The following is a 24725-nucleotide window of genomic DNA, read 5'->3' on the forward strand; positions in this document are numbered from 1 at the left end:
GTCAATATGTCAGTGTGGGGACTCTGACAAGCCTAACTTGTCTATAACGTATATTCACTGAGTAGGGGATATTCAGGGAAGACTAGCACCTCTGGTATGAGAGCTTGCCAAACCCTTTTCAAAGCTGTTCTTTCACCTTTGGTATCTACCTGATTCACCCAATTCTCACCTTGGCTCCTAGAAGCTATATCATGTGCAGCAGCCACAACCCTAAAACCTTCTCAGGAGACCAGCTAAACCAGGATAAGGGTAACCAGCAACCCTCAAATCCATCACTGTATTTGGGGATGTCTACCCCAAGCAGAGTAAGACCTCCCCTGGTAGAGGGGCAGACAGAACAATTTGTTCTAAGGGTCATGAAGATAGCTAAAGCAGGCATTGTGGAATGCTTAGAGCTTGATCAGACATCAAAGATGCCAAAGTCATCTACTGAACAAGGTCATCTTGATTTTTGTCTTACCACAGGACTTCAATGTGTCAGACTGACAACTTTGTGGAACTGCCTCACTTAAATTCAATTCATATGCAAGTCATCACCCCATGATATCATTAATCCTCCTCCAAAATAAAGAACAAACAACAATGTATATCCATTTTGCCTTACTTGTACATAGTTACATAGTTAGTAAATATTTGAGGCAGGGTTTGAACGCAGGTCTTTCCTGATCCCAAAGATAGTATTCTTTTTTACATGATTTTTTTTTATCAATTCAAATGTTTTCTTAAAAAAAATAATAAGCACAATATCATCTTTTCCATTTTATACTTACACAACCCTGAAGATGTATTGTGCTATATAAAATTATTTGCAAAAGTCCACTTCTCATGTTTTCATCACATTTTACATTTAATTTGTATGTAGACAATTCTCATGAAGCATAGAAACTGAAGAGGCATGTATATCAGTTTTTATTCAGTACTGCTGAATTTTTCCCCCCTTTAGTTAAATTCTCTTTCTGGGGCAAAAAAGCACAGATATAAATGTATTTTTCATTAAAATGATAAGCATCTTCCTAAAATCATCAGCAAGCATTATTTGTAATGAGGATCAGCTAAAAGTTTTCCCAATAAGAACAAAAGTGGAACAAAGATGCCCATTATTACAAATATTATCAATATTATATTATAAATATTAGAAATAACAATAAAAGAAGAAAAGGAAATTAAAGGAATCAAAATAAACAATGAGATAATAAAACTATGTTTTTGCAGATGATATGAAGACATGCTTGGAAAATCCTAAAAATTCAGCCAAAAAGTGAGGTGAAACAATAATTTTAGTAGAGTAGCAGGATATAAAATAAACCCCCCATATAAATCAACAGCATTGCTATATGTCACCAATAAAACTTTGCAAGAAGAGATGATTCATTTAAAATAGTTGTAAATGGTATAAAATATCTGGGAGTGTGCCTGCCAAGATAAATTCAGGAAATACATGAAAATAAATATAAAGTACTTTTTACACAAATAAAGTCAGATTTAAATAATAGAGAAATATTAATTGTTCATGAATGAGTGGAGTCGATAAAATAAAAATGAAAATTCTATCTAAACTAATTTGTTTATTCAATGTCATCCCAATTAAATTACCAAAAAATAAATGATTTTTATTGAATGAGAAAAACTATAAACAAAATTCATTTGGAAGAACAAAAGGTCAAGAATATAAAAGGCATTAATGAAAAAATATAAAGGAAGGAGATTCAGCAGTACCAGATATTAAACTCTATTATAAGACAATAAATATCAAAACTATCTGGTATTGACTAAGAAATAGAAAGGGAGATCAGCAGAACAGAATAGACACCCAATATACAGTAATAAATTATTTTGGTAATTTTGTGCTTGGAAAATGTAAATATTTAAGCATTTTGAAACAAGAATATACTATTTGGTTAAAAAAATTGTTGGGAAAATTGGAAATCAGTCTGGCAGAAAATGAGTATAAACTTTACATCATGTAAGGTAAAAATTGGATGCATGACCTACATATAAAGGGAGATATCATAAAAAATTAGAAGAACATGGAACATACTACCTATCAGATTTATGGATAGGAAAAGAATTTATGAAACACTAAGAGAGAGCATTGTAAAATGTAAAATGGATAATTTTGATTACATGAAATTTTTTAAATTTCATACAAATAAATCCAATATAACCAAAATAAGAAGGAAAATAAAGATCTCAGCTCAACCATTAGAGAATTATGTCAAATTTATAAGAAATGAGTCTTTCTCAATCAATAAATAGTCAAAGGATATGACGGGTATTTTTTCAATGAAGAAATCAAAACTATAGTATAGTCATATAAAAAAAGTTCTAAATCATTATTGATTAGAAAAATGTAAATTAAAGCAATTTTTAAGATATCATCTCACACCTATCAGAATGGCTAAAAATAATAGAAGGGGGAAATGACAAGTCCTGGAGAAGATGTGGAAATTTTTGGACCCTAATACATTGTGGTGGAACTATGAACTGATTCAATTATTTTGGAGAGCAATCTGAAATTATGCCCCAAAATTATAAAAACAGTGTATAACTTTTGACCCAACAATACCACTATTAGGTCTGTTTGCTAAGGTAATTATGAAAAAAGGAAAACAATCTTTATTTCTAAAATATTTATAGAAGTTCTGCTTGTGGTGGCAAAGAACTGGAAATTGAGGGGATACCCATCATCTGAGGAATGGCAAAACAAGTTGTGGTAACTACCTTGAAGAGAAGATGAAAAAAAGGGTAAAAATATTACTTGTACAACAATACTCATAGCAACCCTGCCTGTGGTGGCAAAGAATTGGAAACCAAGTAAATGTCCTTCAATTGGGGAATGGCTTAACAAACTGTGGTATATGTATGTCATGGAACACTATTGTTCTATTAGAAAGCAGGAGGGACGGGAGTTCAGGGAAGCCTGGAGGGATTTGCATGAACTGATGCTAAGTGAGATGAGCAGAACCAGAAAAACACTGTACTCCCTAACAGCAACATGGGGGTGATCATCAACCTTGATGGACTTGCTCATTCCATCAGTGCAACAATCAGGGACAATTTGGGGCTCTCTGTGATGGATAATACCATCTGTATCCAGAGAAACAACTGTGGAGTTTGAACAAAGACCAAGGACTATTACCTTTAATTTAGAAAAAAAAAACTGATATCTTATTGTCTGATCTTGCTATCTCTTATACTTTATGTTTCTTCCTGAATGTTATGATTTCTCTCTCATCATACTCAATTTGGATCAATGTATACCATGGAAAGAATGTAAAGACTGACAAATTGCCTTCTGTGTGGGGGTGGGTGGAGGGAAGTAAGATTAGGGAGGAAATTGTAAAACTCAAAATAAATAAAATCTTTTAAAAAAAAAAAGCTGTGGTATATGCTTGTGATGGAATGCTACTGCATTGTAAGAAATGAAGGGGTGGGAGCAGCAGTGAATAGACCCCAGGTTCTGGAGTCAGGAGGACCAGATACTTAATAATTACTTAGCTGTGTGACCTTGAGCAAGTCACTTAACCCCATTGTCTTGCAAAAATGTAAAATAAATGTTGGGGGGGAAGGGAAGAAAGAAATGATGAGCTGATTAATTTTAGAAAAACATGGAAAAACTTGCCTGAAATAATGAAAAAATGAAATAAACAGAACCAAAAGAACACTATAGAAAAATTGTTCAAAGAATAATTATAAACAACCAAGTTATTCTTAGTATTACTAATACTCAAAATCAACTACAAAGATCCTGTGAAGGAAGATGTGATCCACTTCCAGAGAAAAACTGATTAATAGAAGTATACATAGTTTGGGTTTACATTTATTTATAAATGTGTGTCAAATAGTAGCCTTCTCTAGTGTGGGGTGGAGAGGGAAGGAGGGAGAAAATTTGGAACTAAAAAATGTAAGAAAAAATAAAAATTAATTTTTAAAAAAGAGAACGAAAAAAATTATGTCATATCTAGCACAGAATTTTTCCATGTTTATTTGGTCTGGTCCATATACTCTTTTCCACTTCATCTTTTTAGGGGGCAGCTAGGTGGCATAGTGGATAAAGCACTGGCCTTGGAGTCAGGGGTACCTGGGTTCAAATCCGATCTCAGACACTTAATAAGTATCTAGCTGTGTGGCCTTGGGCAAGCCACTTAACCCCATTTGCCTTGCAAAAACCTAAAAAACAACAACAAAAAAAAACTTCATCTTTTTAAATTCCATTATTTCCTTCCACAAATTGTGTATAAAGGTAATATAGTCTAAAAACCATGGCTCACCTATTACTATAGATGAGAATAATAGTAATAATAGCTCTCTTCCATTCCATATCACTTTGTTCTCCTCCTATAAATGGTCTTTCAGTAATATGGTTTGGCTGACTCATGCCAAACCCTTCATGAGTTTTTTTTCCTTCTTTGAGAATGGCTGTTTTGTGAAGCAATGCTGTTTGTAGCTCTTAAACTTATTACTATACAATATTTAATAGTTTTGGAATTATAATTTCTTTAGATTAAATTATTTAGCTAGGAATAACCCAGAACCAGTTACTTTCTGAATGTCTGCAGGAGTAAAGAGGTGAGTACCATAAATCAAAGTTCTTCCAATATTATTCATTAAGAAGGAAAAAACTGTCAGACCCTTTGTCTTCCAGAAATGCTTGAGTAGTCTTGGCAGCCCATTTCTTGGGTCCCACTTTTTCAGAATTAAAGCATTAGAAACAATGAAGAAATCATTTAGATTTTCTGATACAGTAACGTTCCAGCATTGTCCACTAGGGTCTGCCCAACTGTAGGTACAAGAAGGTAAGTTAGTTGGATATCTGTTTTTAATTTCTATTCTCATGGGCTTTCTCACTATAGGTTCTGAAACCCAAAAACCTCATCCTAAACTTGCTATTTCATTTTTTGAGTTTTTTACATTTCGCCTTGGATGCAAAGGTAGCACCAGATAGTTATGCTATTTATTGTCTACTAACATAAAGCCTCTGTGTTTGAACTGAAGTTACTAATGGGGAAGGTGCTAGTCCTCATAACTCTCCCCCTCTTTTGAAGAGAAAAGTTTTGTCAAGTTAAAAGAAACATTTGAAATGAGAAACTTAGCAAATTATCTCTAAGGAACCTCCCAACTCTTCTCAGTTTGTTTTTCAGAGCTTCCTGCCAACTCTGACACTCTGTTCTAACATTCCTCCCAGATCTGAAAGTTCATGTTCCAAGGGCTCTTTTAGATTTGACATTCTGAGTTCTGAGGTCCAGTAAGATATTCATATCATTCTGTATTTATAGTTTTATGTTTCATTTTGAACAATATAAATTTTCCTTTTTTTCTCTTAAACTGAACCCCTTGATAGTCAAGCCTTTCCTCCAAGTAAAATATAATTTCCCCTGGAATTGGATGCACTGATAGAAAGGATGATTGCTTATTCAAATTAACTTTCTAACTTAAAGCGAATTTTGAGGCATGATCAAGTTGATAAACTAAATTATAAAGTTGGGTTCTTTCTTCCTGACTGGTAAAAATTCTATTTGTATATGTGTAAAAAAATTATATATATATATATATATATATATATATATATATATATATATATATATGCCAAGTATTAACGCATAAGAACATGACAACTGATCTAAAACAAGCCAATACAGATTATTACTCTATTTCAAAAGAAAAATGCTTATTTCCATTGAACACACATAGTTTTCAAAGGCTTTACTTGAGTTGGCCACAGCTACCCTGTCATCCATAAAATATTATAGCATACTCCCTTTGAGACTGGAAAAGTGTTACCTGGCAACAGTCAGCTAATACATAGTCATCCTCCCCTGACTGATGACTTCTGAATCCATTTACAACAGTCATTTGTATGTAAGTGCTCCCCAGCATGAAAAAACAATAGGTTTTTTTTTTTTTAACACTGTGTTGGAAATATGTCTGTTTTGGAAATAGAGATGGAAAACAAACACACAGATCCTATTATTTTTGGTTTGGTTTTGTCTTTTTAAAAATTCTTAGAAGCTGATACAAAACATCTTTGCAACAAAGAGAACTGTAGCTGACATATAAAACCTAATATTTTCCATTGAGTATAGACTAACTGGCATAGCCAGAAGCATCCTACAGTTACTGGATGAACTGCCAGTTCAATTAAAGTGTGCAGAAGAGATGATTGTACTAGAGAGTTAGCTCTGAATAGAAAGTAAATATTTTGCATTTTTGATACTCTTAGGAACAAATAATTTATTTGGTAAATTGTCTTGGTTATGTTTATGCTCCATGAATGAGCATTGGTATTGATGTTATTTTTGTTTTAAGCTTTTAAGACAATAAACCGAAATAAACTAATGTATAAAAGAAATTAATTCTAGTGCCTTCCCTATTATTTCCTACTTATTCAACTGTAAACTCCTTAAGACCAAGAATCTTTTGTCTCCTTTTGTGTCCCCATGCTTAACAAAATGTCTGATACAAAGTAGGTATTAATAAATGTTTATTTATTGATTAGTAGCTGAGCTTTTGCTCTTAACTAGTGGTTATCAGTGTAGTCTAGGGAAGACTGGGGGCCCCAAAGTCCTTTAAATGGGTCAACAAGGTTCTAATACACAAATATGGATAGTCATAATCTACATAAACAACTCTTGGGGTCCTACAAAGAAATCCTAAGGCCAAAACATTTAAGGAATGCTACCCTAAAACAAGGCTGACCTTGGCTGCCATGTCACTTTTGGCCTAGTGATGAACTGTGTGGACTGGTTTCAGTAGTTGCACCTGTTTTAACATTAAATTTCTCTAGAAAATATTTGTCTATGTTTTTATTCATTTTCCATTTTTCAAACTTTAGTTGGGCAAATTTTAAACTGAAATTGCTCATAATCTAGATTCATCTTTATTCTTTCCTCTAATTCTAATTTTGAGCTTGACTGTAATCAGTTATTGATGTGACTCCACACAGACAGCTGATTCTGAAATGACTGCTCTGTCTGAAACCAATCATTTCCTATTCACTAAACTATATCAGTTTAACACTTTTTGGTCATTCAGTGATTTCCATGTCCATATACCTATAACTCATCTTTAAAAAGTTATTCAATCAATACAAGAAAATTGCCAGGGGCGGAGCCAAGATGGCGACAAGAAGGGATAGAGTCTTAGGAGCTCTCTGATAAAACTCATCAGCTAAGGACTCTAACTAAAACTTTCAAGAGACAGAACCCACAGAGGGACCCAGTGCGGCAGTTCTCCTATTCAAGGTAACCTGGAAAAGAACAGAAAGGCTCTGCTCCCCAGGATCGGAGAGGCAGCCTGCCAGAGGGGTGGCCCGCCAGAGCCAAAGAACTTCAGCCTCCCGGAGGCAGCCCCAGGGCGCTGGGAGTCTCAGCTCACAGCAGCAGGGGAGTCTCCTGAGTTGCACCCCAGGGAGCACCGGGCACAAAGTGGGGGAACAGCGGGGGACCTCTGCCAGAGCGAGCACATGGAGCCCAGCCCTCAGGGCACACAGGGAACAGCTTGGTCTTTCCCCAGCCCTGATCCAGGAAACAGAAGCAGGTGGAGCCCATAAGCAGGAGCCCCCAGGGCATGAGCCCATTGAGCTGAGGGAGGGGAGTGAAGAGAAACTGGGAGCTCGGTCCTCTGCCCCTGGAATAGGACTCTGGGGCTCTGACCACATTCAGATCCTCGCAGTCTAGGCCCCCCACAGAACAGCAGGGCCCCCCCACCTCAGCCCCGTGGCAGAGGGAGGCGCTTATGGTCATTCACAGACCAGGAGGGAGGACAGAGCCTCACACACTGAGACCCTTGTGGGAGTGTCACAAAAGCTCAGGAAGCACCCCCAAACCAGGCCCAGGCTGGGAAAATGAGCAAGCAAAGAAACAAAAGGAAGACTATTGAGAAATATTTTGCAAATGAGCCCAAGAAGGATCAAAATACTCAGTCTGAAGATGAAGAAGCACAAGCTCCTGCATCTAAAGACTCCAAGAAAAACAAAAATTGGGCTCAGGCTATGACAGAGCTCAAAAAAGACTTTGAAAATCAAATGAGGGAGTTGGAAGAAAAACTGGGAAAAGAAAGGAGAGAGATGCAGGAAAAACATGAAAATGAAGTCAGCAGCTTAGTCAAGGAAATCCAAAAAAATGCTGAAGAAAATAGCATGCTAAAAACCAGCTTAGGTCAAATGGATAAAACAATTCAAAAAGTTATTGAGGAGAAGAATGCTTTAAAAAGCAAAATTGGCCAGATGGAAAAAGAGATAAGAAAACTCTCTGAGGAGAACAAATCCTTCAGACAAAGAATAGAATTCAGGGAGATTGATGAATTTACCAAAAATCAATAATCAATACTTCAAAACAAAAAAAAATGAAAAATTAGAAGAAAATGTGAAATATCTCATTGAAAAAACAACGATATGGAAAACAGATTTAGGAAAGATAATTTAAAAATTATTGGAATACCTGAAAGTCATGATCAGGAAAAGAGCCTTGACATCATTTTCAAAGAATTACTACAGGAAAATTGCCCTGATATTCTAGAAGCAGAGGGCAAAATAGAAATGGAGAGAATCCACCGATCCCCCAGAGAAAGAGATCCCAAAAAACCAACCCCTAGGAATATTATAGCCAAGTTCCAGAACTCCCAAGTCAAAGAGAAAATATTACAAGCAGCCAGAAGGACACAGTTCAAATATCATGGAGCTGCAGTCAGGATCACACAGGACTTAGCAGCAGCTACATTGGAAGCTCATAGGGCTTGGAATACAATATACCAGAAGGCAAAAAAGCTTAGAATGCAGCCAAGAATGAACTACCCAGCAAGGCTGAATGTCCTCTTCCAGGGAAAAAGATGGACTTTCAATGAATCAGGGGAATTTCAAATGTTCCTTTTTGGAATGGCCAGAGCTGAACAGAAGGTTTGATCTTCAGTTACAGGACTCAGGTGAAACATGGAGATTGGAGGAGAGGGGAGAAATATGAGGGACTTAATGAGGATGAACTGCATATATTCCTGCATAGAAAAATGACACTGATAATACTCATATGAACCTTCTCAGTAATAGAGCAGGTAGAGAGAGCTTTTATAGCTGAAGCACAGGAGAAAGCTGAACTCGAAGATAAAATATGGTGTAAAAATGGAGTCAATAGAAAAAAAGGGAAATGGAATGGGAGAAAGAAAAAGGAGAGGGGGAATAGTCCAAGATATTTCACATAAGATTTTTTTATTACAATGAGCTATTGCAATGATATGGAAGTGCAGAGGCAAGGGGGAATGAGGGAACCTTTGCTCTCATCAGAGATGGCTAGGAGAGGAAACAGCAAATATACTCAATGGGATATAGACATCTGGAGTAAGAAGGAGCGGGGGAGCAGGGGGAAGGGGTGGGGATGTGAATAAAGGAGGAGAGGATGGACCATGGGGGGAGAGTGGCCAGATATAACACATTTTCTTTCTTACTTCTTGCAAGGGGCTGGGATTGGAAGGCTTGCCCAGGACCACAGGGCCAGGTGGATTCTGGGCCTAAGGGGTGGTATGGGGCCTCAGGGCTTCTTGGCCCCAGGAAAAGGGATCTGTCTGCTGCGCCACTCAGTGATCCTATAGCAGAGTCAGAGTGAAAGGAGAGAGAAAATAGAGTACATGGTAGTGGAGAAATAAGAAAGGAGGGAGTTGTGATCAGCAATGGCAACGGTGGAAAAATATGGAAAGAACCTTTGTGATGGACTTAACATAAAGAATGAGATCCACCCATGACAGAGTTGTTGGTGTTGGAACAAAGATTCAAGCACATTTTTTGTTATTATTATTTGGGGGAGGGTGCAGGGCAAGTGGGGCTGGATGGCTTGCCTGGGGCCACATAGCTGGGTGATCTTTGGATGTCTGGGGCCGGATTTGGACCTAGGTGCTCCTGGCTCAAGGGCCAATGTTCTGTCTGCCACCCAGCCACCCCTACTATTATTACTATTTTATTTTATTTTGGGTCTTTTTTTCCTTTCCTTTTTTTGGTTTTTGCAGGGCAGTAGGGATCGGGTGGCTTGAATGTCACACGGCTGGGTGATTGTTGGATTTACGAGGCTGGATATGGACTCCGGTGCTCATGGCTCCAGGGCTGGTGCTTCATCCATTGTGCCACCTGGCCATACCTACAATTATTACTATTATTTTTTTTATTTTAATTTTTTTCTCTGCCCTTTACTTTTTTCGCCCAAGCAAGTCTATCTATATTCATGGGGGAGGAGGGGTATTTTGTTTACTTGTAAAGAATATTTTATTAATGTAAAAAAACATTTGTACAAAATAAGAATAAAAAAATAAATTAGAATTAAAAAAAAGTTATTCAATCTCTGGAGAAACAAAGCACCATAATTTGGGAACTAATGATCATGTAATGATAAAAGCTAATTAAGGAAAGATGGAATATATTCATACATTCTTTATTCTTTTTTTAGGGCAAGGATGAAAAGAAACTAACAAAAACAAAATAAAAAATTAAGGTATTCCCTAAAAAATATGTGAGCAAAGAATATGAAAGGTTTTCAGAAAAAAAACACATCATCAATAACAATAATGAAAAAATATTTCAAAGGGCTAATAAGAGAAACATAGATTAATAACTACAACATTTCACTTCACACCCTTAAAATTGATAGAAATGACAAAAAATGGGAGCAGTCAGTGCTGGAGAGATCATGGAAAAACAGGCACATTAACAAAATCTGTTAGTTGAGTTGAGAATTATTTCAACATAGTATCTACTTTTGAAATGAAGTTATCATATAACAAATTATATGTTGATAATTTCATATCTTGTCAAGTTTATAAAATTTCTTTATTTCTTCATCTTTTTTAACACATGTTGACATATAAAATGCAATTATTTTCATGCTAGATTTTTGAATTATTCTCATTGTGAGCCCTCAAAAATGAGAATTATCCCATTAAATTAAGTTTCTTGTCTTTGTCCTTTCAATGAAATCATTAAAGGGATCTCAAAGACCAGCCTTTCAATCAGCTGCAATTTCTGGTTTCATTTTTAGTGATAATGTATTCAATACGGATATGGTTCAGTTCTTTCAATAGCATGTCAACTAATTGGTCATGAAATTAAGATCATACATTAAATAATGTCAATAATCAAATTTGAAGCTATACTCGGTCTAAGAATTGGGAAATTCTTAACCTTCTAGCCTCTTTTCCATTACTCCACAGACATGACACAAAAGAAAGAAAAATACCACCTAATGACTAGTGGTTTTTTTTATAAATAGAACAAATTTGTGCTGATCTAAACTCTAATAGGTTAAACTACTCTAAAACTTTTTGGATGCCCTGTATATGTAAAGCATATTACAAATCTTAGATTACTATATAAATAAACAGTGGTTATTCTTTTTACTATCTGAGTACCTTCTAGGAGAGAATGAGCTGGTTCTTTTCTTTCACTACATATAGCAAAAAAGGACAAGTTTCATAGAATTCTTAGGCCTAGAATTAAAAAGGTCTTAGAGGCCATCTAACTGACCCCCCCCTTGTTTTACAGATGAGGAAGCTAAGAGTCAGAGAAGTTAACACAGATAATAGGATATACAGATAATAAGCATCAAATAAGGATTTTGAACCCCTATTTTCAGAGTCCATACTCTTTCCATTGTCACACTTTCCCCATCATTTTCCTTTTCTGATCTTGTATCTTACAGTCATATATGCTCTAGCATCCTCCTCTATTTCATTTTGTGAGAATCTAGAAAAAATAGAGGGATATAATTTATTACCTCCTAGACAGAACATTAAAATCAACCCAGGCTAATAAGAAACTGTGTTCAGCCTACTGATTGACACATTATTATTAAACACCCAGGTACTATCAACTATCAAGGCACTGGAGATGACCTAGTTCCAGGTAGGTACCAAGGAACCAAAAACACAAGATATGGCTCCTTTCCTCAAAGAGCTTACAGTCTAGTTGGAGAGAAAAAAAAAACCCTAAACATGAAAAAATTAAAAATATAAGATTTATATGATAACAAGAGTTCAGACTTAGTAGTGCTTTAAAGTTTGAAAAGTACTTTATATGTGTTTTTTCCTTAAATGTATTGAAAACCTGTGACTGAGGTACTTTTAATCTCATTTTACTGTTTGGAAAAAGCAACCTAAAAGAGTTCAAATGACTTGACCATGTGTCACAGCAGGTAGGTGTCAGACAGGATTTGAACACAGATCTTCCTGTCTCTTAAGTCCAGAGTTCGATCTAATATTCCAGTTAAAATTATTTAATTATATAAGATTAATTTTAAGCAAACAATAGTGATTACTACTACTACTACTACTACTACTACTACTACTACTACTACTAGTAGTAGTATCATCATTATACCACATTGCAATGCCATTTTTAGATTTATAAAGCAGAAAGGGTGAATATTACAGGCTGTATGTGATCTAGGATTCAAAAGTAAAGATTAGTGGTTTTGATTCTATTTCCAGATAATTCTCTTTTCTTTGTCTTCTCATTATTTCCTTACAACTGATATCTGGAGAATGATTATTTTGATTATTTCTTAAAGAATCATACAGTGTGAGAAGAAATCACCTAGTTCACCTCATTCATTTTGCAGATAAAACCAAGACCAAGAAAGTAAAAGTGGTTTGACCAAGATCGCACAGCAAGATGATGACCAATGGTTATATTTTTTTAAAAAGACCAAAAAAAAGAACAAGTAACTCCCTTGTGATCAAATGTAGCAAGGCCCTAGAAAACTCCCTGACCACATATCTTGAATTCTCTGAGTTAGCTGAAAGCCTAGCCAATCTTTGGTATCATGCCATCCCTGCCACTGTTAGAGCAGCAGCAACTTGCATTCTCAATACAACCATCCAACCCTTCTACAGATATCAACTCCTTCAAGGAACTGGGTGAAGGCAGAAAAGGAGTTTTCATTATATAAAGTATCTGCTCTAAATGAGCATTGAGGTGGCACAATGGTTATACTATTGGGAGTCAGAAAAACTCCTCTTCCTAAATTCAAATCCAGTTTCAGACACTTACTGTGTGACCCTGGACAAGTCACTAACCCTATTTGCCTCAGTTTCCTAATCTGTAAAAAGAGATAGAGAAGGAAATGATGGGCCAAAGGGGTCACAAAGAGTCAGACACAATTGAAATGACTGAACAAAGGGCAGCTAGGTGGCACAGTGGATAGAGCACTGACCCTGGAGTCAGGAGTACCTGAGTTCAAGTCCAGCCTCAGACACTTAATAATTACCTAGCTGTATGGCCTTGGGCAAGCCACTTAACCCCATTAGCCTTACAAAAAAAAACTATAATAAAAAAAGGGAAGAAATGACTGAACAACTATAACAAAAGGTGCAAAACTGACCTCCTTTCATCTCTTAATTTCTATATCCCTGGAAGCTCCACTCCTTCACTACCTTGCTCTCCAATTGCTGCCAGGCAATCTCTGAGGAGATGCTTCTCTCCTAGGGGCATTTTAATAGACAGTCTTAAAAAATGAAAACTCTTTAGGACTGAATTGCAGCCACTGTGACAAGGACAGCAGGGCATTTTGCTGGGTGTATGTAAATGGATTTTGCTTGACCTTTGCAAATGGTCAGCCCTGATTATATGAAGTATTGGTAAATAGTTTGTTTGAAAGAGGGGGTAGGGGTGTGGTTGTTGGGGTTTTTTATAAGAGCACTCAGGTTCATTTTCTTTCTCATAGTCTCCTCCTCTGAGGTGAGTTCTCTGTCATCAATTATGAAACTATTTCCTGTTGCTAAAGGAAAGGATGCATATGATAGCTATTCAAAGGGGGGGGTGGGGAAGGAGTGTTGGAAACTTCTTTAGCTATACTTGTCAAGGGATTCTTCATGTAGAATGTTTTATGAGGGCAATTCTCATTTTTCTCATTACTTTCAGCAATTACCAAGTATCTACTGCATTACAAGTATCCTAGGTCAATCTGAAGCATTTCCATCTGAAGCTCAGAGAAGGAAAGGAACCAGACCTATGATTTCTTGGGGGGATGGACTTCTGTGGATGAGGAAATTCCCTCTTCCAGTGTAGGTCAATACCTCCTCAGCAGCTCAGAGTTTTAGAAAGGTATTCAGAGCCCTGACTGGACATAGCCAGCATGTGTCAGAGGTGGGTTTGAAGGCAGTTCTTCCTGGTTCTGAGACCTGCTCTCTAATCCCCTATGCAGTGATGCTTCTCTGTGCTGAAGTATGTATTATCCTAACACCGATGATAACAATTTTTGTTATTTAGGGCTTAAATCTTACCTCTGAGGGTGGCTAGGCAGCACTGGAGTCAGGAGTACCTGAGTTCAAATTCTGCCTCAGACACTTAATAATTACCTAGCTGTGTGGCCTTAGGCAAGCCACTTAACCCCATTGCCTTGCAAAAAAAAAATCTTACCTCTGATGCTTATCACCTGTTAAATAATTAACTTCATCTTAAGTTTGAATTTTCTCATCTATAAATAGACCTCAATAGACAATCCTGTGATCTAGACCGGTTCTAATTTGAAAGCAAATAAGAGGAATATGAAGAAAAATAATAATCATAATTTGTTATCATTCAGTTATTTCCAACTTTCCATCACCCCATTTAGGGTTCTCTTGGCAAAGATACTAGAGTGGTTTTCCAATTCCTTCCCCAATTTTATAGATGAGGGAACTGAGGTTAGGGAATTTATCCAGAGTCACAAAGCTAGGAAGTGTCTAAGGCCAGATTTGAATTCAGTAAGATGAGTCTTAGTGACTCTAGGTTCAGCATTCTATCTACCCCATCAGACTACCCCAATTATAATAATACTCTTCCATGTGTGCCTCATCACAGCATGGGTTCTTGAAGACTTTGATAGTGGAGTATAAAATATTATAGATACTCCCATTCTAGACAAGTCTGGAGAACAAACAGTGGCAGACTGTATGTCCATAATCCCTAGAGTGGGTTTTGCTAACTTTACAGATAAAAATGAGCCATGAGGTGGTGAAATCTTTTTACTCCTTCTCTTTCTCACCTCTACAAACCACCTGCACATCAAACTATCTGCAAAGGCTATGGAGAGGTTGTAATCTGTATAAAGGCAATGGTAAAATTGTACTTCTTTGAAGTATCAAAGCATTATTTAATAATAATCAAGACACTTTATAATTTATTAGTTTATAATTTCCCTGAATTCATGCTGGAAGGTATGAGAAGAGAGGTCCAGAGGAAGTGAGGAGGGGTAGAGGCAGGAGGGGGTGTGATGCTGTGGAAAGGATAATATGATTTTCATATTTATCAATATATGTGTAATGAATTTACTAATAATTTAGTTCCTAGAGATTCATTTTCCCAGCAGACTCTGACTTAGGATTTGGAGAGTACAATGCAGCCAGAAGTGATTCATCAATCCTAACAGGACTCCATTTCTTCACTGTACTCTGCTTGCTTGAGTTAAGGAATTGAAAAATGTTTAACTTGTTCCCACAGCCCAGTAAAGCACCCCAAGACTAAATAATCAACTTAACCATTCCCAGAGGACTCAAGGGCACATGCATTTATGAACTTTTATGAGAAGCTGCTTAAATCTTAAAAATGATCATGTTGTAATCTACTATCCCCTCTCCTTTCCCATTTGTGATTTATGTCTGTAATTTCTGGCTTCACTACAACAAGGCAAAGTTCTGATCAGGAGAATTCCCCCTATTGCAGATTTGTTCTTCACAGTAAAACTCAATTAAATCTCTACTTGATTACTGGCACTCTCTCTCTGGCCTACTCTGTTTTACTCCATTACCAGGTTAAAGACTGGCTCAATAAAATTCAGCCAAAAGCAACTCGGACCTGTGATTGCATAAGTGTAGGAGCTCCTGGTTTTGGAAGCTGATCCTAAGGGGATCAGTCACTCATCTGTAACTGATATTTAGAGGATTTTCTGGATCCTGGAGAAGTCAAATGCAACATTCATAGTCACACAAAATGCATCACACCAGAACTTAAAATCCAGATCTTGTCCTCAAGGGCAAACTTCTGTCCCAATGCCACACTGCCTTATTCTTAATTTTATCTTAAAATTTTACAGATGGAGAAAAAAGCTGGGGAGGGGGAGGAAGAAAGAGAGGTGAACTGATATGACAGATCAGGACATAATCTCAGGTTTCCTGAATTCAAATCTAGTGCTCTTTTACACTATTCCCCACATAATCTTAGTTCTCATCTCTATAGTTTAATGCTTTCTATAAATAAGGTTTAGAAAACTAAATATATCATCTCAGTTAATAAGAGGTACTTTAGAAATCATTTAGTTCAACCCCTTAATTTTAGAGAATAGGAAAATGAGGTCCAGAGAAGAAAAATGCTTTCCCTAAAATTCACACAGCTAGTTAGAGACAGAGCTGGAACTCAGATCCTAGGCTTCTACATCTGGGTCTTTGATGTTTATCCTTAGTAAATGAAGCAGATCAGAACTACAGGGAGGTGATGCCAATGCAAGCAAATGAACTGGATTGAATGACAAGGTGCTATGCTAAATTTCAAGTCTCACTTTCTCCTCTGGAGTCATCTGTTGAGTGACCAACCAGGACCACTGGAGGTGACCTGGATGGGAGGCAGAGTTATGAAAGTCTCAACTAGTAATTCAAGTGTCTGAGGTCAAATAGGAACTCAGGTTCTCCTGACTCCAGGGCTGAGGTTCCAACCACAGCACTACCTGGCTGTATCCAATGCTCTTGACATTGCAGGAAATGTTCAAATCCCAGAACTACTACTTAAAAGCTCCTTCCTTTTTCTTACCTGTCAAATCCCTACTCATCTTTGATGGCCTAACTTAAACCCCACATCCTCCAAGTCACTTCCCTTCTCTAACTTCTGTTTCCTCATTTGTAAAATGATGGAGTTTAACTTGCTGTTCTTCCTGCTCAAACTATGAAAGATCAGAAGTGAATGTATCTATTTTTCCTCAGAATGCTTTTTTCCTTTTATTTAGATCTGGTCATGTTGCCTCTCCATCTCAAGTTTGGGGGATTTGACTCTCTAGCTAGACCTCCCCCACTCAAAAAAAACCACATATCTGTATAATTCTCCAATTAGAGAAATATCAATAAATAAGTTTATTAACCTAGATCTGGTTATGATATTCTTCTGTTCAATAATTTTAAATGCCCCTCCACAAGCTGGTGCAAGCCTCTCTCTCCAGATTTATCTCATATTATTCTCCTCTATGCACTGTGTATTCAAGTTTAGTTAATGTCTTACCCTCTGAAAACATCCTCTGCTCTCCCACCTCCATAGGTTTTGTTCTATATGTTTCCTGTGTTTTCTTACCCCACTTTCTTAACCATTTTAATTTCTAACCATCCTTTACAGTGCAACTCAAAAGCCAATTCCTCCAAAAAGTCTTTCCTGATGTCCCCCAGTTAGCTGGGAACCTCCTTCTTTCACCTTACATAACACCTTTATCTATACCTATCTACTAATATACACATATCAGATATTTTCTCATATAACTTCTCCTAATAAACTATAATTCAATTCATGAGGGCATGATGATATAAATCTGGCCTAATCTAAACCTTATACATCCCCAGCACCTAGTATAACACACTAATAAATTTGTGTGGACTGAATGAATATAACATACCTAGGAAGACTATTTTCAGCATGGCAGCAAAGAAACCATTTACTCTGTTCAATTCAATGACCAACCATGGCTCCAGAGGAGTAATAATGAAGCATGTCACTCATCTCCTGACAGAGAGCTGATAGTTTTAAAATACAAAAGGAAACATTCATTTGGTCGTGGACAACGTGGAAATTTGTTCTGCTTGTCTTGGTATATTTGTTTTAAAGGGGGGGGGAGTTATTTTTCTTTCTTTTTCTTTTTTGTGAATAAGAGTAGTGAGAAAATAGACCCTTGCTAATTAAAATAAAATTTATCTTTGAAAAACAAAGAGATCCTATATTTTTACCTCATCTGACTAAAGAATATCAACTATTCTAAAGTAGCTAAGTAGCATAGTGGATAGAGTACTGGCCCTAGAGTAAAGAGGACCTGAGTCTTTACTTAATACTTACTATTTGCATGACCTTGGGCAAAGCACCTATTCCCATTGCCCCCCCCCAAAAGAAAAACAATAAAAAGAATATCATTCTCCTTGCTAGGTGATTTCTTTTTTTGTTTTTGGTTTTGTTTGTTTTTTTTTTTGTAAGGCAAATGGGGTTAAGTGGCTTGCCTAAGGCCATACAGTAGGTAATTATCAAGTGTTTGAGACTGGATTTGAACCCAGGTACTCCTGACTCCAGGGCCAGTGCTTTATCCACTGCACCACCTAGCCTCCCGCTAGGTGATTTCTTTTGCTATTTATATAAGTATTTTATATAAGTAATTGCTACATGAACATTGCATGGTATCTTTTTGACAACCAAAACAATAGTCATTCTCTAACTCTGTTATTTATCATGTGAAATCTGAATTTAAATATGGAAGACAAATTTTGAGAAGTCCATTGTTTTCAGAACACTATAAACTTGGGTCCTCTGAATTTAACAAAATATCTCACTGCAGGGAATGTTCAAATTCCAACACTATGTTTTCTCTCTATTTTTTCACCTGTTGAATTCCTACCCATCTTTGATGGCCCAACTCAAACCCTACCCCTCATCTGTAAAATGAGGGAGTTTAATTAGATGTTCTTCCTGTTCAGACAAACTTTGAAGATAAGGTGTGAGTATATCTGCTTCTTGTCTCGCCAAATCCAGTTTCTCCTGCATCTCTCTAACAGAATGATTTTTCCCCTTTTAATTAAATAGTTTATCATTATGGTTTTTCTTCATTATGAGAGAGGGAACGTAAACACACCTGAGATGAAATTAAGCATATCTTCAAAATTCTTTATTCCAAACATAATACAACTATCATCAGTTTTCTGTTGAAAGTACAGCCACTTTAGCGCTGATAAGAAAAAAATTTTGCTAAGCTCCCAGAATGATTTGCACAGACCCAGAATCATGATTAGAGAATGGGGGTTTAAAGAAATGTAAGCATACACATTGCAGCAAATAGTCTGCAGAGGAAGTTTATGAAGAAGAAAACTAGGGACTAAGAGGATAGGAGACACAGCAGATTAAGGAATAGAGTCTGAGAAGAGGGGGAGATACTCTGATGGAATATAAACTAAATAACTTTTAGATAATTACACCTTAGAGATACTTCTCTCCATTCAACTTTTCTATTATATTTAGAACCAATTCCATTTTCCTTTCCTATAATTTAAAAATACTTCCAAATTCCTTCTCTTCTTCCTCTTTTATTTCCTAGGCTCCAGGTAACCTGCAACCTTTACAATTAGGAGTGATTCCTTTAGAAACCCTGATACATGTAATGAAAAAAAATCAGGATTTGGAGTCAAAGGGTGTGAGTCATAGTGTCACCATTTGCTATTTATATAATCATGGGAAATCATGATGGGGATGGGTCTAATGTGTATGAGACTGATCCAGTGTCCACATATAAGTTTGGCATCAGTATGGTAAGCCATTGGGGGTAGAGGGTCATCAGATTGCCCATGTTGGAAACAGAAGAGGTCAAAGTATCTCTGCCTTTGAGCAGTTATCAGGTCTGTGTATAGCCCTTGTATTTACAGACTGGGCAAAATGGGAAGAACTAGTCTTTGAAATAAGATAAGATAAAGATGAACAAAACAGTTTTGAAAGTCCCTTCCAGAACTATCATCTTATGATATTACCCTGCATTTAGGAATTGACCGAGCTATTAAAAGAGACTCATTAGTGGTTCATGTTTTCTCAATCCCCATCACAAAATAATTCAATATATAAATGACCCTGGGGCAGTTAGGTGGCGCAGTGGAGAGAGCACCAGTCCTGGAGTCAGGAGGACCTAAGTTCAACTCTGACCTCAGACACTTAATAATTTCCTAGTTGTGTGACTTTGGATAAGTCACTTAACCCTAAATTTTATATATATATATATATATGTGTGTGTGTGTGTGTGTGTGTGTGTGTGTGTGTGTGTGTGTGTGTGTGTATGTATATATATATATATGCACATATACACAAATTACCACCACAATTCAGATCCAAATCAGAGAGAAACAACTCTTTCTTGTCTACTCTGTCTCTATTTACTTCCTGTTCAACATAGGTGTTCCCCAAGATTCCATTCACAGTCCTATCCATTGACAATCTCCTTCACTCTTATAGTTTCACTGACCACATCTATACAACTGGCTTCCAATCTATAGTTCTATTCCCAGAATGCTCCCCAGAACTCCAGTTCTCCCATATGAGAGAATTCTACCAAGACAGCCTATAAGTACCTACAAAGTCCCAAATGTCCAAAATTGAACTTATCTCCCCCCACCTAAAACAAACAAAAACCTTTTACTCTTTGTCTTAATTATTTTCAATTTTTGTTGATGATACAAACATCTTTCCAGCTACTCAAGTTTGAAAACTGAGGGTCACCGTTATCTCTACTCTCTTCCCTAAACCTTCCTCTGACTCTCAGCCTATTCAAACAGTTATTTAATAGGACTGATTCTACTCCCCAAATTTCTTATCAAGTAATAATTTTTTTTCCTCCTCCCAAAACAACTAAACTTGTTCAAGTCTGAGTCACTTCTACACTGACCTCATTCTCTGCATTTATTCTATCCATCTTTCATGATGCTTCCAGAGTAATCTTTCTAACACAACTTACTCTTCTTATCAAAACCTTCGTTAAAGGAATACTTTTTAACTAAATCTGGTTTAGGAAATTCCAATTAGGGAAACTCCCTCTATCAATGCAGAGACAGAGGTAAAAATAAAGCAAATTATAACCTTGACATTCAAAGGTTGGGGAACTTGAACATATAAGCAATATATGTTATTGGAGTTCAGCCTATGTCTTCCTGACTCTAAAACCTGCCTCTACACAATGCTAAGTCTCTCTATTTTAGTTACCTAAAAAAATGTACATAAATTCCTTATTCTGGTCTTCAAAGTACTCCACTATAAGGGATCCAATTTTCTTTTACAGACCTATCTCACATTACACTCTTCCACATATTCTATGTGCCAAGAACCCTAGACTTTCTATCTCAGTTTCTTCATCTATAAAATGAAATGGTTGGACTAGAAGGTGAACTCTAAAATTCCTTCCAGATTGATAATTGATAATTCTGCAGTCCTGCAGGTCTTCATCTACATGCCTATGCTCAGTCCATACCCCATGTGAGGAATTAAAGGTACACCTACCCAAATGTCTAGCTTAAGTTGAAAGTCAGGAAGATTTAGGAGAGAGGGCAAGGACAAAGGTGACCCTAAGAAGATGTTGGTACCATCAACAAAAATAAAAAATAATTAAGAGGAAGAGCAAAAGATGTTTTTGGTTTGTTTGGATGAGGGAATATGAGTTTGATTTGGGGCTTGAGGTGCTTCTGTGTGGAATTCTCCATCAGGTATTTGGAAATATATAACTAGAGTTTAGGGGAAATTCTGGGAATAGATCTGTAGTTTATCCCCATTTCTGTCTATTGAAAACCTGCAGTTAAAGACTTTGACATGAATAGACTCAGTTAATAACTCTTCCATAAAGCCTTCCCTAATACTCTTAGCTAAAGATAATCTAAGAAATCTGAGCAAGGAAAGAAAAGTCTATCTCCTTTCCACACATCACCTAAATAATAACTAGCATTTATATAGCAGTGTAAAGTTTACAAAGTGCATGTCTCACTTTTGCTTCATATCATAGCTATTTGTAAACAAGTTGCACCTCCCTTTATTGGACCAAAGAATGTGCCTTATTTCAAAATTTAATTCTTGAATTGTCTTGCACACACAGGATCTTGTTGAACTAGACTGAAAAAAGTAAAAACTTTGAGATTTGAAAAGTCATGAGACAGGGTTCTGAAGATATATTATTTGCATAAATGTCTGACTATTAAATAATCCATTCTCTATACCAGTAATTCTCCGCATATTTATTCAGTAGCTTAGACTCAAAACACAGGGCCTATAGGTACCAATAACATGGTGAACATTTCTATTTATTCATAGATTTAGAGATAAATTCAAGCTTAAGGAACCTTAGACAGAGCATAATGTCAGAGCTGGAAAAGAATGCAGAATATGGGGATCGAAATGTCTGAGTTGAAAAAAATGCTTAGAATGGATTTTTAAATATCTCTTGTACAAAAGTACTAAGTATGTAAAGCATAGTATGTCTGAGCTTAGAGAGAATCTTAGAATATAAAATGGCAGAGCTGAAAGGAATGATAACAACCATCTATCTGGTCAAAAATTTCTTAATTGTGGATTTGTGAACTTATTTGAATACTTGGATAACATTATTGATTTCCTTTATAATTCTGTATTTTGTACATTTAAAAGTGCTATCCTGAGAAAGGGTCAATAGTCACCAGGATGTCAAGGGGCTCTATGACACAGGAAAAAAAAAAGACTAAGAACTCCCTTGTTTTAAAAATAAAGAAAACTAAGGACTAGAGGTGCTCAGGTTGTAGTTGAGCGATCCTGTGTCTCGTGAGTGTGTTTATTCAATGACCTTTGTGTTACAAGGGTATTTCACTGACAGGCTATGCACTCAATGAATGATGGAACCAATTCCACTTTGTTTGGTATTTAACCAGGGGCCTACCAGAGACAAGGAGCCACATCCCCATATCTGGACAAATGCAAATTTCCTCCGAAGCCCAGTCTGACTCTTTTTTAAGAAAGCCACTCATTCTCTCTCTGCTGACCCATATGCAAATGGTTGGGCGGCAAGTCCTAAGGCAAGAAGCACATACAAGACCCAGCAAAGACCCACCATACCTATTTTCCCAGACTCTGCTCTCAGGTTGAACTCCCAGTTCCTCGGTAGCTTCAGAGACATTTTTCGTCTGGGTGCACTTGGGTTTATCTGAGGGGCTGTTGCTCTTCTCCGTCACTGGGGCCTTGCCTTATCTTCAGACTGCTTGAAGAGAGCCACCGATCTTGGAGTTGTGGAAGACTTTCCAGAAGGATTCCTCCTTTTCAAGAATCTGGTAAGCACCTCACAAAAAGAACCTTTTTTTTTTTTCTCGGTCTGGCCCAGGGGAAGTAGACCAGGTCCCAGGCTAGGCTCTAAAAAATCCCTGCCCAAGGTGCTGGGTTCTTTTTTAGTCCTCTCCAGCAGGTGCCCCACCAAGGACCTCGAGGACCTCACTGAAGCCTTGTGAGGACATGAGACTCGGGTGCTGAATCTCAGACTTCATTGAGAGGTGGTGATAAGCAATGTCTGACCTTGCTTCTCTCTTTCTCTCTATTTTTTTTTTATTTTTCTTGAAGCCTCTGCTTCCGTGCATTTGAGGAAGTGGGTAGACACTCCGGCTGGATGATGCATTATGAGAATACTTTTTTTTTTCTTCTTGAGAAAATGGCTTCTGGATATGTTTGAGAAAGCAAAACACCCACTCTCATGACATACTGCTATATTTTTTATTAAAAAAAAAAACCTTGAATTATTTTGTACTCCCACCCTTTGGTCTAATGGATAAGACATCCCCAAAATGGTCAGGTAGAAAAGCCTATGTTGGTAGGCACACCCTTGGCCAGTGTCACTACAACCCAAGTCAATAAATCATTTTAGAAATCTCATCTCCCTGTTATTATTCTAGTTTTCTCAAGTTCCTGTGCCCACAGGCAAGGAGTTGGAATGGAAAAAGTGCTGCAACTTCTAGAGTTGTAACTAAGGTGAGCTGAATGGAGCTCTGATCCAGGGACTCAACGTCTAGAAAACATGGACAGCACTTGCACTCCTCTTGTTAGGCAGAAACAAGTGAGCAAGCATAGTTAGTTTAAATAAAAAGCTACCAGATGGTTGCTTCCTCCCCTCAGAGGAAGTTTTCCCCTCACCTGGTCTATTCTCTCAACCCTAATGATTCTCCATCTGCCCTAAAATTCCTGCATCTTTCCCAAAGGGTCTTATGCTCCAAGGTCTCTTATTCCCTATCACCATTACTCAGCTAAATTTGTCTTAATGATTGATTCAGAGGATTCATTTGTTTTGATTGCATGGGCTACATTTTGAGGGGTTTGCCTAGATATGAAAATGTATTAGTTATGATTCTTTTCAATTTAGAATCACAGAAAGCAGGTCCAAATCCTAGCCCTATTTGTGTAAACTTTGATAAATCACTTAATTTCACTGTCTCAGTTTTCTTATCTGTAAAATGAAGGATTAGACTCAATCATTGTTGTTATCTCAGTTTTATTTTCAGTTCTTAATTCTCTTCCTCTACCTTTCCATCTTGCATCCATTGAGAGAGTCAAAAAAGTTTAATCAAGGAAAACAAATTTCTACATTACTCATGTCCACAAAAAAAGCTTCAATTTTCACTGAGTCCATAGATACCATATTTCATCATGAGACCACTGTATTCCTGGTTTATTGTGTTTATCAAAATTCCTAAATTCTGTTTGTATTTGCAATATAGTTTTTATATTAATTTCTCTACATTAATATATTTCATTTTACATCAGCACATATCTATCTTCCCAGATTTCTCTGAAATAATTTCCCTCATCATTTCTTACAACACAGTAGCAACTCATCACATTCATATATAACTTTTTTAGCCATTACCCAATTAACCAGCACTCCTGAAGTTTCTAATTCTTTGTCACTATCAAAAGAGCTGTTTTAAATATTTTTATAATTATAGGTCATTTCTTTTTTTCTTTGAACTCCTTGGGGTGTAGATTTTATAGCAGTATCACTGGGTCA

At 36.8% G+C, this 24725-nt stretch overlaps 1 protein-coding gene across 1 annotated transcript in view; it reads right to left on the reverse strand.

Annotated features, from left to right (window-relative positions):
• Positions 1-23277, reverse strand: part of ARHGAP25 (Rho GTPase activating protein 25) — a 118060-nt gene extending 94783 nt beyond the window's left edge. Inside the window, exon 1 of the mRNA XM_074207962.1 lies at positions 22793-23277. Coding sequence (XP_074064063.1) covers positions 22793-22853 — 61 coding nt within the window. The 5' untranslated portion in view covers positions 22854-23277. The remainder of the gene's footprint in view (positions 1-22792) is intronic.
• Positions 23278-24725: the final 1448 nt, after the last annotated feature.

This window comes from Macrotis lagotis, chromosome 1, assembly GCF_037893015.1.
Source record: "Macrotis lagotis isolate mMagLag1 chromosome 1, bilby.v1.9.chrom.fasta, whole genome shotgun sequence".
Classification (NCBI taxonomy): domain Eukaryota; kingdom Metazoa; phylum Chordata; class Mammalia; order Peramelemorphia; family Peramelidae; genus Macrotis; species Macrotis lagotis.